The 18,007-nt window shown below is 38.9% G+C and overlaps 1 protein-coding gene across 2 annotated transcripts in view; it reads left to right on the forward strand.

Moving 5' to 3' along the window:
* NUP155 (nucleoporin 155) overlaps positions 1-10,166 on the forward strand; it is a 56,398-nt gene extending 46,232 nt beyond the window's left edge. The window contains exons 33-36 of one of the 2 annotated variants that reach the window (XM_052659035.1): positions 2,151-2,287; positions 3,655-3,761; positions 4,393-4,536; positions 10,050-10,166. In XM_052659035.1, coding sequence (XP_052514995.1) covers positions 2,151-2,287; positions 3,655-3,761; positions 4,393-4,531 — 383 coding nt within the window. In that variant the 3' untranslated portion in view covers positions 4,532-4,536; positions 10,050-10,166. Of the gene's footprint in view, positions 1-2,150; positions 2,288-3,654; positions 3,762-4,392; positions 4,674-10,049 lie in introns of those variants that run through there. The other variant, XM_052659034.1, reaches the window with a different exon arrangement.
* The last annotated feature ends 7,841 nt before the right edge of the window (positions 10,167-18,007 follow it).

The raw sequence follows: 18,007 nt of genomic DNA on the forward strand, positions 1-18,007 counted from the left end.
TTAAAATATGAAGATACAGACTTGTTTACAGGTCTTCTCTGATTTAGGATTTATTCCTGGGCATGGTAAGAAATAAGACTGCTATAATCATACCCTTATTTCTTATAAGTACAATATTAAAAACTGCCTATGCCATTTCGGTTCAGTTCAGTTCAATTGCTCAGTCGTGTCCGACTCTTTGTGACCCCATGGACTGCAGCATGCCACACTACCCTGTCCATCACCGACTCCCAGAGCTTGCTCAAACTCATGTCCATTGAGTCAGTGATGCCATCCAACCATCTCATCCTCTGTTGTCCCCTTCTCATCCTGCCTTCAATCTTTCCCAGCATCAGGGTCTTTTCAAATGAGTCATTTCTTCACATCTGGTGGCCAAAGTATTGGAGTTTCAGCGTCAGCATCAGTCCTTCCAATGAATACTCAGGACTGATTTCCTTTAGGATGGACTGGTTGGATCTCCTTGCAGTCCAAGGGACTCTCAAGAGTCTTCTCCACCACCACAGTCCAAAAGCATCAATTCTTCAGCGCTCAGCTTCCTTTACAGTCCAACTCTCACATCCATACATGACTACTGGAAAAACCATAGCTTTGACTAGACGGGCCTTTGTTGGCAAAGTAATGTCTCTTCTTTTTAATATGCTGTCTAGGTTGGTCACAGCTTTTCTTCCAAGGAGCAATCATCTTTTAATTTCATGGCTGCAGGCACCATCTGCAGTGATTTCGGAGCCCCCCAAAATAAAATCTGTCACTGTTTCCATTGATTGGTAAAATAGCAACCATATGAGTATGTGAAGCTTGACAATTTTAATAGCAAAATGACCATATTGTGCACAGTACCTTTTGAGGGTATTTCTTCTTTGACTTAAGATTGTTAATTGTTTAGCCCAATAAAATTTAGAGTAGAAGAGAACTTCCTTTTTCTATCACTCTGTCAAAGGCAAACAGGAAACTTCAAGCTAGAACAAATTAAGAGACTTTAGAATTTCTATTACCTCTCCAGAATCTCTGTGTGGTAACTTGTAGGGGAGATGCAGGTTCAGTCTTCAGTGATTCTTCTTGCCCATGGCTATTCACATTGGTCAGTCTCAGATTTTAGATACCATAAATATGAATGTGATGGCTTCTGTTAAGAGCTTATTTATGATATAACAGGTAGTAAAAAGTGAGAGTGGGACCACAGTTAGAGTCACCAAAATAAAGAAGAATCTTATGAATATTATATTTAATATTTCTAAAATCAAGATAACAGCAGCCCTTCTTTTTCTGAAAAGCTGTTAAGATCCAGTGTTTCAAGATATTAAGGAACTCTTATCATGAGACTTCCCCGGTGGTCCGGTGTTTAAGATTCCATGCTCCCTGAGCAGGGGGCCTGGGTTTGATTCTGACTGGGGAGCTAGATCCCACATGCCACAACTAAAGATTCCTTATGACGCAACTACAAATCTCTCATGCCACAACAAAGGTCAAAGTTCCTGCTTGCCGCAACTGAGACTCTACACAGCCAAGAAATAATAATTGAATAAATGGAAATAATTTGAAATAATTTATTCAATTGAAATAATTGAATAAATTAAAAGAAAAAAAAAGTATCAGCAGGCCCTCTCTAAAAGTGTGATTGTCAATGGTCTCAATTCTCCACTTGTACCTTTTGCTGTTTTCTACATTCACTCTTAATAGTTTTTTCCCTAATAGCTTTGAAGTGTGTAAGTGAATGGTTTTAGCATATTTGCAGAGTTGGGCAACCATCACAGTTAAATTTAGACCATTTTCATCAAAAAGAAATATCCACCCTCAGCCTTAACCAACCACTAATCTCCTTTCTATAGGTTTGCCTGTTTTGGTATATGCCTTATTTTATATTCAAAGAATTATTTGTTTTGAAAATTGTTTTTTAAAAAATTTCCCTCTGGAAGCTGCTCAGTTATGAATAAGACCTACTTTTTAGTAACAAATCTAGAACAACAAAAATTAGTGATTATATGAGGTGAAGGACATGTTAACTAATTTTATCGTGGAAAACATTTTGCAATATGTTTTAGATCATTACATTTACACCTTAAACTTACACAGTGCTATATGTCAATTATATCTTTGTAACACTGGGGCAAAAGTAGAGTTAACAATCCCAACTAATCTTTTTCTCTCCCCAGATTTTATCGTGCAGTTCTTAGAGCAGCAAGTTTGTACTTTGAACTGGGATGTGGGTTTTGTGATACAGACAATGAACGAAATTGGAGTGCCATTACCTAGACTACTGGAAGTATATGATCACTTGTTCAAGTCACGGGTAAGGAAAATATTAAATAAAATAATTGAGTTAAATCAATTTAATTTTCTAGATACAGGAGTGGATTTTTTGGTTGTGTGCTTATAAGTATCATATAATAGAGTTGCATCAGAAATTTGCTTCATTCGTTGAGTATCAAAAATTATCATGCTTCAGACTTTTGATACTAGTAATGAGAGTTGCTTTGTTATATACCATTATAAAAATCAAATATTTTTTCAGTATCAATAAAGCATAATTACATATGCTTTACTTTTAGCGGAATAGGCTAAATACGTTAAGAATTACTTACTTTAAAGGAATAGAACCTTTCCTGGTGGTCCAGAGATTAAGAATCCACCTCCCAACACGGGGCATGTTTGATCCCTGGCCGGGGAACTGAGATCCCACGTGCGACAGGACAGATAAGCCCCCACACCATAGCTGGAGAGCCTGAGTGCACAATGAAAACACAGCGCAGCCAAAAAAGAAAAGTAAATAAAGGAACAAAATATCATTCACTGTAAAAGCAAAATATTTATTCTCAATCCTTATAACCTCATCTAAAATATCAGTGCTTAAAGATCTTTGTCTCCACAAGAAAAGGAAAATTTAACTATATGATGACATTGGATAACTAGGCTTATTATGGTGATCATTTTGCATCATTTTGAACACAAACAGCAAATCACTGTATTGTACACCTGAAACTAATACAATGTTATATGTCAGTTATACCTCAGGTTTTTTTTTTTTTAAAGATCTTTCTTACCATATTTAACCTTATTGGATTTATGGTTTGTAATTTTTATTCTAAGATGAAAGAACGAAACCTGTTGAACTGGCTTGTGTTTAATACTAGTCATGATTATAGTAGCTTCATCAGAACATTCATACAGTGCTTTCCAAGGCGCTTATTTATCTCATTAAAACTCACACTGAGCCTTTGACGGAAATGAACAACTAATAATATCCCATCTATATCTGACAAGAGCAGAGATGTTAAATAACCTATTCAAGTCACATGGCTAGTAATGGTGGAGTCAGAACTGGAATTAAGATTCTCTGACTACTGGTTTAGTCTTTCTTTTTTTTTGGTTTAGTCTCTTATTCACACTATCAGATTAAATCTGCATAGGTTCCAGGTAAGAAGCGTGTCACAGTCAATAGGAAGAAATGGATTCTTTTTTTTCCTGTTATCTCAGGTTCCTAAACAGCAAATTAATATGCTCTGCAAAGTGCAATGATACATCAAATATTCTTCCTAAATGACATCACAGTGCAGTTTTCAGTGCACTGAACTCTGATGAGTATTTTAACTAACATAAGTGAGGGAAAAATGAGTTGACACAATTCACCTTAAAATTGATGATGTTTTTTCTTTATAGGATCCATTCTGGAACAGAATGAAGAAGCCACTACACCTTTTGGATTGTATACATGTACTATTGACAAGATATGTTGAAAATCCTAGCCAAGTTTTAAATTGTGAGAGGTAACTATGAATTAGATACTGTGTTATATACCAAAGGTTTTTAAATGCATTGAATAAATATCTGGGTAACAGATTTGGAGATAGTGGGGCACAATACAGAGACTAAAAGAAGTATGGGAGATTTAAACTCGTGTATGTTTGCAGAAACTATTTGATACCAGTTAGCACATAATAAAAGGTGAGAGTTTTTCCATTTTCCAGCCCTTGTCCTGATTTCTCCCTGTAAATGAAAGGATAAAATTAATGAATTACTGCTAAACTCCTTCCATTTTGAATGAGCAACTTAGGAAGTGCCATTATGTCTTTTGTGATATTATTGGCCATTTCAAGATAAATTTGTTTGAGGAGACCAAATGAATGTAAATGTTTAATATTAATTTAAGGAGTCATTCCTTACTGCCTGCCTTCTCATTGTAACAATCTTCGAGAGGAAAATGGCGGTATGTGGTAATCCACCTACCCTCTGCATGTCTTTCTCTGTTTTCATTTATTTACCATTTACTTAATCACATGATCCTTCCTCTTCTGTGGGCCTTTACTAAGTAAGATTAGCAGAAGTTGAAGGGAAGTCCTATAGGAGGAAGTGTTTCTGAATCTGTAGATGGCTGAATGGAAATCTTTTTCTTTACAGGAGAAGATTCACGAACCTCTGCCTGGATGCTGTTTGTGGTTATCTGGTCGAGCTCCAGTCTATGAGCTCCTCAGCAGCAGTACAAGCCATCACTGGAAACTTTAAATCTCTTCAGGCTAAACTAGAACGGCTTCATTAATTATTGTAATGTATTTTCATCCCTGCGTTTTTAATCTGTAAAATAAAAACTCAGCTGGGTCCAGCTATCACATGCTCTAAATCTAAGAATTTAAGAACAATTTTAATAGAAATGCGTTTTTAATAAGTGGCTGGTATCAGCAGAGAGTACATTTGCAGGTGAATTCTTTTTTACTACATGACACTATTTTGCTTTTTAATAATCAAATTAAAAACAGATAAGATTATTTATTTTAACACAAGGATAAACAAGTAAAAAACTCTTGTTGTGAATTTATATGCTCATTGTCAAGTTAGTTCAAGTATCGAAACTTAAATAGGCTAGCTGAGTAGGTCCAGTCCCATAATAGTAGATTCTACAACAGTTCTTAAATAGGCCAATAAACACTGTCTCTTTTAAAAAGTTTTTTAAATTTTTGGGTTCATCTTTGGAAAAAAATTTCATCTAGCTACTGATTTTGTCAGTTACAATCCTTGTAGTACACACCTGATTGTTTTTTCTGAGCAAGTGATAAACTTGTATTTAATGGTCTATGTCCCGTCTCCCCTACAGGGAGATGCTGTTTTCCCTCATCATCCACCTAGCTCTTCTTTGTCCTGGGACTACCGATTCCTTTAAACTGGTGTTTCTCAAAGTGTGTGCACCAGACCAGCACATCAGCATCATCTGGGCATTTGTTAGAAATTCCCATTCTCCAGCCCAGCACTGTTTTAAGGCCCTTCATGGTGTTCGAGTACATGTCAGGTTGAGAACCACTGTGTTAGAAGATATAACCAGTTCATGGATGGAGCTTCCCATCTGATGCCTCTTCCTCCTTTGCCCATCAGTAACCACAACACCTGAGTTTCACCCGATACACACCATATATGAAGCAAAACTGTTCATAATATAGTTTCTAATCTTCCAACAGAATTAGGTTGGCAAAACCAAGTGCCCAAAGTCATGGCAACAAAAGAGAAAAGTCTGGCGAGTGACCAGGACTCACAGAAAAACAAGAACATGGACTCCTTTCCTCTTACCTTTTGTTACCAAGAGTAATGACTTTCTACCTGTTGTCACTAATGTATGTTTGACGGTTTTCAAAATATTTTTCCTTCCACTTTTATGTTTTTCCCAAGATCATGGGTTGCCCTCTCCACAGTTATTCTCTTAGAATTTAGCTCCTTTTCTCCTATAATCTTCTTATTTATAATATTTAATAGGATGTCAAAATAGTGCCTTATTAGTAGGCACCACCACCTCTCATATTTTTCAGCTTTTCAGTTCCTTAAGTTTAGATTTTTTCGAATATGTAAAATGGATGTATGCTACACATTGTTAATTCTGTAAATTTAAAATTCTATCATGTCTACTTAAGATGAAAGTCTTGCTTAAATGCTGTATTTAGCCATGATTCCAGTTCTGCTACAAGCACATTTATCCACAAGAACATTAATATGTATGTTAAGTTTATAAAACTCAAAATAATGAAGCTATATCTTCCATAAGGAATGTAACCTAATGTGGCTAAATGATCTTTAAGAATCCAGAAATCTGAATCATTTATTTAACACCTTACATAACACCTTTAAGAATTCTAGCCACGTAGCAAATGTTTTCAATATCATTTGGAGGGTAAGAGTACTAAGAGAAGTTAAGATCCTCTTCTCCTTTTTAATCATCTGGGAGAGTGTAAAACCTTAACATTTGTAAGAGTCGCTTTGATAACCTGTTTAAAACAGATATTCCGCCTTCAGTGTGACAATGATACTGGTGGTAAGTGAATCAAACTTGGAGTAGCATTGTTCTATCACGTTTATCAGCTTTGTTTATATATTTTATATTTGGTTTTCATTCAACACGTTATTTCTTTATAGTGACTATTAAACATCTATAGGCAATGAATGATAAGTAGAATATATGAAACAGTGCATTCATTGTAGGCAGTGAGGAGTCACTGAAAGTCCTGATTGTGACACATATTTCTAGATAAATCATTTTAGTGTGGCAAAATGGTTAAGAAAGAAAAAGCTGTTTTGGGGACTTCCATGGTGGACCAGTGGTTAAGACTCCAAGCTCCCAATGCAGGGATGGGTTCCATCCCTGGTCAGGAAACTAGATCCCACGTGCTGGCTGCAACTAGAGATTCTGCATGTGGCAAAGAAGGTCCCACGTGCCACAACTAAGGCCCAGTGCAGCTAAACAAATACAAAAAAAAACTTTTTTTTAATGTTTTTTAACTGTACAAGGTATGGGATATTAGTCCTGAACTGCATGAAATCTACGTTCAGCATTTCTTTAGTATATACCTGACTTCCTAGTGACTTGTTTGTTGAAAACCTCTCTGCTCTCCTCTTTTATGTTTTATAGTTGACTTCATCTCAAGGGCGCACAGATTCCTCATTCTCTTCCTCAGGATACTTCCCTCCTCCATCTTTCTTCCTCTTATTCATGAGGGGGAAAATATGATAGGGATACAGTCGTATCAAGGAAATAAAGAAATAGAACACTGAATCTAAATGTCTTGAAAGGCATATGCTTTCCTTCCATTTTTTATCAATTTTTTCATTTAAATTTCCTTAATTTTTTTCAGGATATTTTTGAGTCTTCTGATAAATCATTTAAACTCTTGGAAGTTTTATTTTGCTCATAAGGAAAGTTTCCTCATAAGGAGGTTGAAGCCAAGTGAGAAGACTTTTTCAAATCCAAAAATTTGTAAGAGCTAGTGTAATCTATTTTTATTGTTTTGTTCTGCTTCACATACTAGTTAAAATACTATTGCTTTTATTCTTCCTTTTGGATGAACATATCTACTGTATTATGTTAGAAATTAAACATTTATTTTAGAACTTAGCTATGGAAGACTAACTCTTTTTAAGATTAATGAAGGGGACTTCCCTGATAGTCCAGTGGTTAAGAAACCACCTGCCAGTGCAGGGAATACCAGTTCAATCCCTGCTCCAGGAAGAGCCCACATTGCACTGAGTAACTGACGCACATGAGCCAAGAGCCCACGCTCAGCAACAAGAGAACCCATGCAGCGAGAAGCCCGTGCACAGCAGGAAAGAGTAGCCCCCTGTTTGCTGCACATACAGAAAGCCCACACGCACCAATGAAGACCTGCTGCTGCTGCTAAGTCGCTTCAGTCGTGTCCGACTCCGTGCGACCCCATAGACGGCAGCCCACCAGGCTCCCCATCCCTGGGATTCTCCAGGCAAGAACACTGGAGTGGGTTGCCATTTCCTCCTCCAATGCATGAAAGTGGAAAGTAAAAGTGAAGTCGCTTAGTCGTGTCCGACTCTTCGCAGTCCCATGGACTGCAGCCCACCAGGCTCCTCTGCCCATGGGATTTTCCAGGCAAGAGTACTGGAGTGGGGTGCCATTGAAGATCTAGTGCAGCCAAAAATTGTTGCTGTTCAGTTGCTCAGTCATGTCCGACTCTCTGCCACCCCATGGACTGCAGCACACCAGGCTTCCCTGTCCTTCACCATCTTCTGGAGCTTGCTTAAACTCATGTCCATTGAGTTGGTGATGCTGTCTAACCATCTCATCCTCTATCATCCCCTTCTCCTGCTTTCAGTCTTTACCAGCATCAGGGTCTTTTCCAGTGAGTCAGCTCTTTGTATCAAGTGGCCAAAGTACTGGAGCTTCAGCATCAGTCCTTTCAATGAATATTCAGGACTCTCAAGAGTCTTCTCCAACACCACATTTCAAAAGCATCAATTCTTCAGCACTTAGCCTTCTTTATGGTCCAATTCTCACATCCATACGTGACTACTGGAAAAACCATACAGACCTTTGTCAGCAAAGTAATGTCTCTATTTTTTTAATACACTCTAGGTTTGCAGTTTTTCTTCCAAGGAGCAAGCGTCTTAATTTCATGGCTGCAGTCACCGTCTTCAGTGATTTGGGGGCCCAATAAAATAAAAGTCTATCAGAGTTTTCAGTGTTCTGCCATAAGGGTGATGTCATCTGCATATCTGAGATTATTATTTCTCCCAGCAATCTTGATTCCAGCGTGTGCTTCATCCATCCCAACATTTCACATGATGTCCTCTGCATATAAGTTAAATAAACAGGGTGACAATATATAGCCTTGATGTGCTCCTTTCCCAATTTACAGCCAGTCCATTGTTCCATGTCCTGTTCTAACTGTTGCTTCTTGACCTGCTTACAGGTTTCTCAGCAGGCAGGTAAGGTGGTCTGGTATTCCATTCTCTTTAAGAATTTTCCACAGTTTGTTGTGATCCACACAGTCAAAGGCTTTAGCATAGTCAATGAAGCAGAAGTAGATGTTCTTCTGGAACTCTTGCTTTTTCTATGATCCAACCAATGTTGGCAATTTGATCTCTGTTTCCTCTGCCTTTGCTATATATCCAGCTTGAACATCTGGAAGTTCTCAGTTCACGTACTATTGAAGCCTAACTTGGAGGATTTTGAGCATCACTTTGCTAGTGTGTGAAACGAGTGCAATTGTGTGATAGTTTGAACATTCTTTGGCATTGCCCTTCCTTGGGATTGGAATGAAAACTGACCTTTTCCAGTCCTGTAGCCACTGCCAAGTTTTCCAAATTTGTTGGCATAGTGAGTGCATCAGTTTTAACAGTATCCTCTTTTAGGATTTGAAATAGCTCAACTGGATTCCATCACCTCCATTAGCTTTATTCATATGGATGCTTCCAAAGGCCCACTTGACTTCACACTCGAGAATGTCTGGCTCTAGGTAGAGTGATCACATCATCATTGTAATCCAGGTCATTAAGATCTTTTTGCATAGTTCTGTGTATTCTTACCACATCTTAATATATTCTGCTTCTGTTAGGTCCATACCATTTCTGTCCTTTATAAATAGATAATAAATATTTAAAAACATAAATAGCCAAAATAAATAGATAATAAAAATAAATTTTAAACCTTAATCAGTTTGCCATGTGGGAGCTAGGACTATTGTATCATATCTTCAGCCTGCACCTGAGTGCCTGCCATTATAATGAACATTTCCAGTTGAATGACTGCTGAAGCTCCTCATTCAAAACATGAGTAAAGCATTCATTCCTATCTCCCTGCCCCCTGCCTCCTCCTGTTCCTCTGTTTTCTACCTCAGTCTTTATCATCTAATTATTCAAGTCAGACATATGGATCTCATCTTTAAATTCTTTCCCTTCATTCCAAATTCAATTAGTCACCAATTTTTTTCCCCCCAGCCACACCATATGGCATGTGGGATCTTAGTTCCCAGACTAGGGAATGAATCCACTCCCCCTGCGGTGGAAGCAAGGATTCTTAGCCACTGGGCCTCCAGGGAAGTCCTAGCCACCAAATCCTAAGCAAGTCTGTTTATTTAAGGAAGTATCTCTTCAATTACCTCACTAGTTTAGGTTTTTAGAGTTTAGTCAGGTATCCTGTTTCATTAATACACATACAAGAGTCTGTAAGTATTTTCCTCCCTCTAATTGGACACCATTTTTCCCCCCACACTAAAGTCAAAGTTTTCAAGAATGTAAACCTAACTATATTACACCCCTTCCTTTTCCTTCAGAAGAAATTTCAGATTCCTGGTGTGACATGAGGATGCCACTGAAGTTTACAAAAGTAAAAACCAGAATCTCCAGTTCAGTTGCTCAGTCATGTCCGACTCTGCGACCGTATGAACCGCAGCACACCAGGCCTCCCTGTCCGTCACCAATTGCCAGAGTCTACACAACCCACGTCCATTCAGTCGGTGATGCCATCCAACCATCTCCTCCTCTGTCGTCCCCTTCTCCTCCTGCCCTCAATCTTTCCCAGCTTCAGAGTCTTTTCCAACGAGTCAACTCTTCGCATGAGGTGGCCAAAGTACTGGAGTTTCAGCTTTAGCATCAGTCCTTCCAAAGAACACCCAGGACTGATCTCCTTTAGGATGGACTGGTTGGATCTCCTTGCAGTCCAAGGGACTCTCGAACACCACAGTTCAAAAGCATCAATTCTTCAGCACTCAGCTTTCTTCACAGTCCAACTCTCACATCCATACATGACCACTGGAAAACCATAGCCTTGACTAGATGAACCTTGGTTGGCAAAGTAATGTCTCTGCTTTTCAATATGCTATCTAGGTTGGCCATAACTTTCCTTCCAAGGAGTAAGTGTCTTTTCATTTCATTGCTGCAATCACCATCTTCAGTGATTTTGGAACCCAGAAAAATAAAGTCAGCCACTGTTTCCACTGTTTCCCCATCTACTTGCCATGAAGTGATAGGGCTAGATGCCATGATCTTCGTTTTCTGAATGTTGAGCTTTAAGCCAACTTTTTCACTCTCCTCTTTCACGTTCATCAAGAGGCTCTTTAGTTCCTCTTCACTTTCTGCCATAAGGGTGGTGTCATCTGCATATCTGAGGTTATTGATATTTCTCCCAGCAATCTTGATTCCAGCTTGTGCTTCCTCCAGCCCAGTGTTTCTCATGATGTACCCTGCATAAAAGTTAAATAAGCAGGGTGACAATATACAGCCTTGATGTACTCCTTTTCCTATTTGGAACCAGTCTGTTGAATCTCAAGTTAGTTTAAGCAAAAGCAGTATTTATTGCCCTTCAAAACTAACAAGTCCAAATAATAGAGAAGCCTCCACATGGCTAGATCCAGAACTTCAGTATTTTCAGGGCTTTCTCTAGGTTGGTTCTGTCCTCCTTTGATTTTTTTTTTTTTCATATTTATTTTTTTTCCTTTTTTTTTAATTTTTATTTTTACTTTATTTTACTTTATAATACTGTATTGGTTTTGCCATACATTGACATGAATCCACCACAGGTGTACATGTGTTCCCAAACATGAACCCCTCTCCCACCTCCCTCCCCATAACATCTCTCTGGGTCATCCCAGTGCACCAGCCCCAAGCATCCTGTATCCTGTGTCGGACATAGACTGGCGATTCAATTCTTACATGATAGTATACATGTTACAATGCCATTACTCCCAAATCATCCCACCCTCTCCCTCTCCCTCTGAGTCCAAAAGTCCATTATACACATCTGTGTCTTTTTTGCTATCTTGCATACAGGGTCGTCATTGCCATCTTTCTAAATTCCATATATATGTGTTAGTGTACTATATTGGTGTTTTTCTTTCTGGCTTACTTCACTCTGTATAATCGGCTCCAGTTTCATCCATCTCATCAGAACTGATTCAAATGTATTCTTTTTAACGGCTGAGTAATACTCCATTGTGTATATGTACCACAGCTTTCTTATCCATTCATCTGCTGATGGACATCTAGGTTGTTTCCATGGTTCTGTCCTCCTTTGAATTTATTTTTTGTCTCCTGCAGTTTGCTCCATAAGTCCTGGGAGAGTGCAGGCAGTGTCAAGTTTCTTCATTTTTATTTGCTCTAAGTGAAGTCGCTCAGTTGTGTCCGACTCTGCGACCCCATGGACTGTAGCCTATCAGGCTCCTCTGTCCATGAGATTTTCCAGGCAAGAGTGCTGGAGTGGCTTGCCATTTCCTTCTCCAGGGGATCTTCCCAACCCAGGAATCAAACCCAGGTCTCCCGCATTGCAGGCAGACGCTTTACCATCTGAGCCACCAGAGGTAAATTCAACGGACAAGTCCAGGAAGGGCAGTGATTAACCCAGCTTCAGTTACAGACTCGGTGGTTGTGGGGTACAGAACCATTCTCCAAACAATACAGAAGAGGAAGGAAGTGCTTCCCGAAAAAACCGCATGTTGGGTACACCTCAGCCGACTGTATCTGTCCACCTACCTTACCACTAAGTTCCTTGTGCTTTGATGAAAACTCTAAACTCATAGACCCAAGAAACACAGTGAACCCAGAGCAAGAAAGACACAAAATCATACCAAAGTGTGATATCAACAAATTTTCAGCAAACTAGGAACTAAAAGAACTTCCTCAGCCTGACAAAAGGTATCTGTGAAAAATGTACAGCTAAAATTGTACTTAATGGTGGAAGACTAAACACTTTCTCCTTAAAGTTAAAAATAAGACAGTTTCTCTTCAACGAGGATTGGAGGTCCTGATCAGTGCAATTTGGCAAGAGAAATAAAAGATTCAAATTGGAAAAGCAGAAAGCAGAGTTATTCAGAACATAATTATGTATAAGATCCTAAAGAATATACAGAAAATAGTACAACTATTAAACAGAACAAATTGCTAGAACTAGTAAGTTTAGCAAGATCACAGGATATAAAGTCAATGTATATAAACCAATTCCAGGGCTTCCTTAGTGGCTCAGTGGTAAAGGGTCTGCCTGCCAATGCAGGAGACATGGGTTCTATCCCTGGTCCAGGAAGATCCCCCATGCCATGGAGCAACTAAGCCTGTGAGCTGAGACTATTGAGCCTGTGCTTTAGAGCTTGGGAGCTGCAACTACTGAACCCACATGCTGCAACTACTGAAGTTTGCAACCCTAGAGCAAAAAGAAGCCACTGCAATGAGAAGTCCGTGCACCCCAACTCGAGAAAAGCCCCCACTCTCCACAACCAGAGAAAAATCTGCAACAATGAAGACTCAGCACAATCAATGAATACATATATATTTTTTTAAACTGCATTTCAATATTCTAGCAGCAAGTAGTCAAAAACTTCTAAATACTCATTTAAAATAACATTAAAAACAATAAAATAAGATTAATTTTAACTATATATAAGAGCTATACATTGGAAACTGAGATAATCCTGGAAGAAAGTAAATGAGAAATATGCAACACTTGTGGATTAGAAGAATAAACAGGAATATTAACCATGAATTCTCATTAAATGGATACATAGAGTCAGTGCATTGCCAACTAGATTTACAGCACACTTGTAGAAATTTACAAGCTGATTCTAAAATTTATATGGAAATCAGAGGTCCTAGGATAGTAAAAACAGATTGAAAACATAAAATCTGAGAGTACTGATTTCAAGATTTTGGTATAAAGCTACTGTAATTATGATAATGTGGCATTGGTATATCAATAGAACAAAAATAGATGCAGAAATAGGTAGAGAAATAGATGCACACGTATATGAACAATGCATTTTCAACAAAGTGCCAAGGTAATTCAGTAGGAGAAAGAATAGTCTTTTCAATAAATGGTGCTAGAACCATGGAATATCTGGTAGTGGTGGTTTAGTTGCTAAATCGTTTTAAACTCTTGTGACTCCATAGACTATAGCCCACCAGGCTGCTTTCTCCATGGGATTTCCCAGGCAAGAATACTGGAGTGGGTTGCCATTTTCTCTTCCAGGGGATCTTCTTGACCCAGGGATCAAACACTGGGAGCTGCAAAAACAGCCCTCAAGTCACAACTGCTGAAGCCTGTCACCCTAAAGCTTGTGCTCAGCAACAAGAGAAGCCACTGCAAGGAATGGCCCACGCTCTCCACAACCAGAAGCCCATGCAGCAACAGAGACCCAGTGCAGCCGAAATAAATAATTTTTTTAAAAAATCAAATATCCATTATTTTCACATATTGTCACACCTAATGTTTTTGTCAGTGTATTTGTTCTCTTGTATGATTCATATCCTGAAAGAAAAGGACTAGAGTCCATCCCTCTTGACACCATTTTTAGTGAACAAAATAATGCAGATGCTAACAATTATAAAATACACCCAAAAATGCTATAAACTTTATCATGTAAAAGGATAAATATAAGTAAAAATCTCAAAATATTTCCATATGAAGGCTACGTGATTACATATCTTAAAAAACCAAGTGAATCACAAAACAATTAGAAAAAAATAATTTTACAAGAAAATAGGGGGGGCTAGTAACATAGCAGGCTAAATTGACTATAGTGTATTTCCACACTCCAGTAATAAAAATCAGAGTTTGTAATAAAAGGAATCACATGCCTAATAATGAGAATTATTGAATATTTCATTTAGTTTCAAGTGCCATCAATTAACCATTTTTTAATGTACTACCAAGAAAAAAAAAAGTTGTCAATTAAACTGACATAATGGACTCAGCACTTAGAATTATTTTATATTTATTGAAAGATATATTTAGATTTTATAAGATAAGAGTTTTATATCATTTTCACTCATTCATGAAAATAAAGCAGAAGTTAAATAAATTGGCTAAGGTATTCCTCACATGATTTTACACTGATAGACCAACTTTTTGTACAGGGAAGGGTTTTTTTTTCTAATTGAAATATAGTTGATTTATAATGTGCTACATTCAGGTGTACTGCAAAGTCATTCAGTTATCCACATATGTATATATTCCTTTTTAGATTCTTTTTCATTATCAGATCAATTCTTCTGAATTATTTTTGGACTCTGATGGGATGCACAATCCACAGGATCCTTTATGTCCCACACCTTTGCAAGATATGCCAAGAATGTAAAACCCAGACTGCTCTTACCAGCCATTTCTGAGGAGTTTTGCAGAGGTAACATCCCAAACAATGAGCTAGTCCACTTGCTACTCATAATAAAAGTGAGAAACTGCCCAGCTCAATGTTCCTCACCTATATCCAAAAGCAAACAAACAACAAAAAACACACTTCATCCACCTAGGCACCTGTGCTGCTGGTGTGGAAACAGAGTCACAGGGAACGCCATGAATATCATACTAACACTCTGCCTACCGCTTTGGCCTTAAGAAATAAAGTCCTTTTCTCTAACTACAGGTGTTTGATGTTTTCTTTCAATACCATGAAACAGTAACAGGAGAGTTGGTTAGCTTGTGAGTAGGCTAAAATTCCAATCTTCACAGACCCTGAAAATATCAATTTATGTCCATAAAAATGTTGGTGATGAGGCATTTCTTAAAAGTGTTCTACATTATATTTAGGGCTCGTGTGAGAACATGAGGGGAGGTGGCCTTATAGGAAAGACACTTCTTCACCCTTATGATAAATCCATCAAAAGGATTCTTCTCCCTCTCAGGGTGATTGTGGCTTGCCTGTCTTAAGTCAGGGCTTCCCTTGTGGCTCAGCTGGTAAAGAATCCACCTGCAATGAGGGAGACCTGGGTTCGATCCCTGGGTTGGGAAGGTCCCCTGGAGAAGGGAAAGGCTACTCATTCCAGTATTCTTGCCTAGAGAATTCCATGGACAGCCCATAGGTCTCAAAGAGTGGGACTTTCACTTTTGTCTTAAGTCATTGGTGTGCTGGGGCCCCTGGGACTGGGTTTTGAGAGCTGACTGTTAAATTTTCAGGGAATTTTTGAGCTGATTGATGAAAACATCATGGTGAGAAAATGTGCACCACAGAAAATGGCAAATACTGTAAATCATGGTATCTCCTCTACCTTGTAAAGCAGGTTGTCAAATATTTATCTATCTTCACTGGTTTAAGTCCTATCTGGCCGATTAGTTAGCTGGGGATAGTACAACATGAGAGGACAGCGTTACATACTATTAATGGACAGGGTTGCTGCAGCTGCTGCTAAGTCACTTCAGTTGTGTCCAACTCTGTGCGACCCCATAGATGGAAGCCCACCAAGCTCCCCCGTCCCTAGGATTCTCCAGGCAAGAACACTGGAGTGGGTTGCCATTTCCTTCTCCCAATGCATGAAAGTGAAAAGTGAAAGTGAAAAGTAAAAGTGAAGTCACTCAGTCGTGTCCGACTCTTAGCGACCCCAAGGACTGCAGCCTACCAGGCTCCTCCGTCCATGAGATTTTCCAGGCAAGAGTACTGGAGTGAGTTGCCATTGCCTTCTCCGAATGGACAGGGTTATGTACTATTAATGAGGCTGCTGAGATTCACCTCTGAGTGTTTGGAATAGCAGTTCTCAAAGAGATAGTCTGCTGAGCAAGCACTCAATACCTTGTGCGTAGACGCTGCAACAGAAGCTCATTTTACATCCCCTGGATATTTCCTATATTTATTCCATATTATGTAACAAATATAAAAATCTTTCTCTACTTCTCTATCACAACCCTACTCATCCTTTAAAGGTGAATCTGTTTGGGACCCAACAGATGACCACTTTTATTTTTATCTTTGTTTAAATGTTCAAGCTGGTTTTAGAAAAGGCAGAGGAACCAGAGATCAAATTGCCAACATCCGCTGGATCATGGAAAAAGCAAGAGAGTTCCAGAAAAACATCTATTTCTGCTTTATTGACTATGCCAAAGCCTTTGACTATGTGGATCACAATAAACTGTGGAAAATTCTGAGGGAGATGGGAATACCAGACCACCTGACCTGCCTCTTGAGAAATATATATGCAGGTCAGGAAGCAACAGTTAGAACTGGACATGGAACAACAGACTAGTTCCAAATAGGAAAAGGAGTACGTCAAGGCTATATATTGTCACCCTGCTTATCTAACTTCTAACCAGAGTACATCATGAGAAACGCTGGCCTGGAGGAAGCACAAGCTGGAATCAAGATTGCTGGGAGAAATATCAATAACCTCAGATATGCAGATGACACCACCTTTATGGCAGAAAGTGAAGTGGAGCTAAAAAGCCTCTTGATGAAAGTGAAAGAGGAGAGTGAAAAAGTTGGCTTAAAGCTCAACATTCAGAAAACGAAGATCATGGCATCTGGTCCCATCACTTCATGGCAAATAGATGGGGAAACAGTGGAAACAGTGGAAACAGTGGCAGACTTTGTTTTTTGGGGCTCCAAAATCACTGCAGATGGTGATTGCAGCCATGAAATTAAAAGACACTTACTCCTTGGAAGGAAAGTTATGACCAACCTAGATAGCATATTCAAAAGCAGAGACATTACTTTGCCAACAAAGGTCCGTCTAGTCAAGGCTATGGTTTTTCCAGTGGTCATGTATGGATGTGAGAGTTGGACTGTGAAGAAAGCTGAGCGCCGAAGAATTGATGCTTTTGAACTGTGGTGTTGGAGAAGACTCTTGAGAGTCCCTTGGACTGCAAGGAGATCCAACCAGTCCATCCTAAAGGAGATCAGTCCTGGGTGTTCTTTGGAAGGACTGATGCTAAAGGTGAAACTCCAGTACTTTGGCCACCTCATGCGAAGAGTTGACTCATTGGAAAATACTGTGATGCTGTGAGCGACTGGGGGCAGGAGGAGAAGGGGACAACAGAGGGTGAGAAGGCTGGATGGCATCACTGACTCGATGGATGTGAGTCTGAGTGAACTCCGGGAGTTGGTGATGGACAGGGAGGCCTGGCGTGCTGCAATTCATGGGGTCACAAAGAGTCGGATATGACTGAGTGACTGAATTGAACTGAACTGAACTGAAATGGTGTGTGAGTGTTAGTCACTCAGTCATGTCCGACTCTTTACTTAAATGGTAGCTTTCAATATGTTTTTAAACAAACCTTTACTTGAAATGACATACAGAAAAGTACACAAATCATATAATAATGTTTTCTCAAAGTGAACATACCTGTTTAGCTACCGCCTCATTCAAAACACACCCTACCTAAAAGCACACGTTCTTTCCTGTGTCCTGTCCTGATAGCCCAGGTCTTGGTATTTGACTTACTTTTTCTTTCTGTATTGGTCATGTGTTTCCTTCTGATGGGTTTTCTAAAAGTAGAATAACTTCAACTGCCATTTAAACAAGAGAGAATTCAAGACTTGAA

The sequence above is a fragment of the Budorcas taxicolor genome, chromosome 20 (assembly GCF_023091745.1).
Source record: "Budorcas taxicolor isolate Tak-1 chromosome 20, Takin1.1, whole genome shotgun sequence".
NCBI classification, from domain to species: Eukaryota; Metazoa; Chordata; class Mammalia; order Artiodactyla; family Bovidae; genus Budorcas; species Budorcas taxicolor.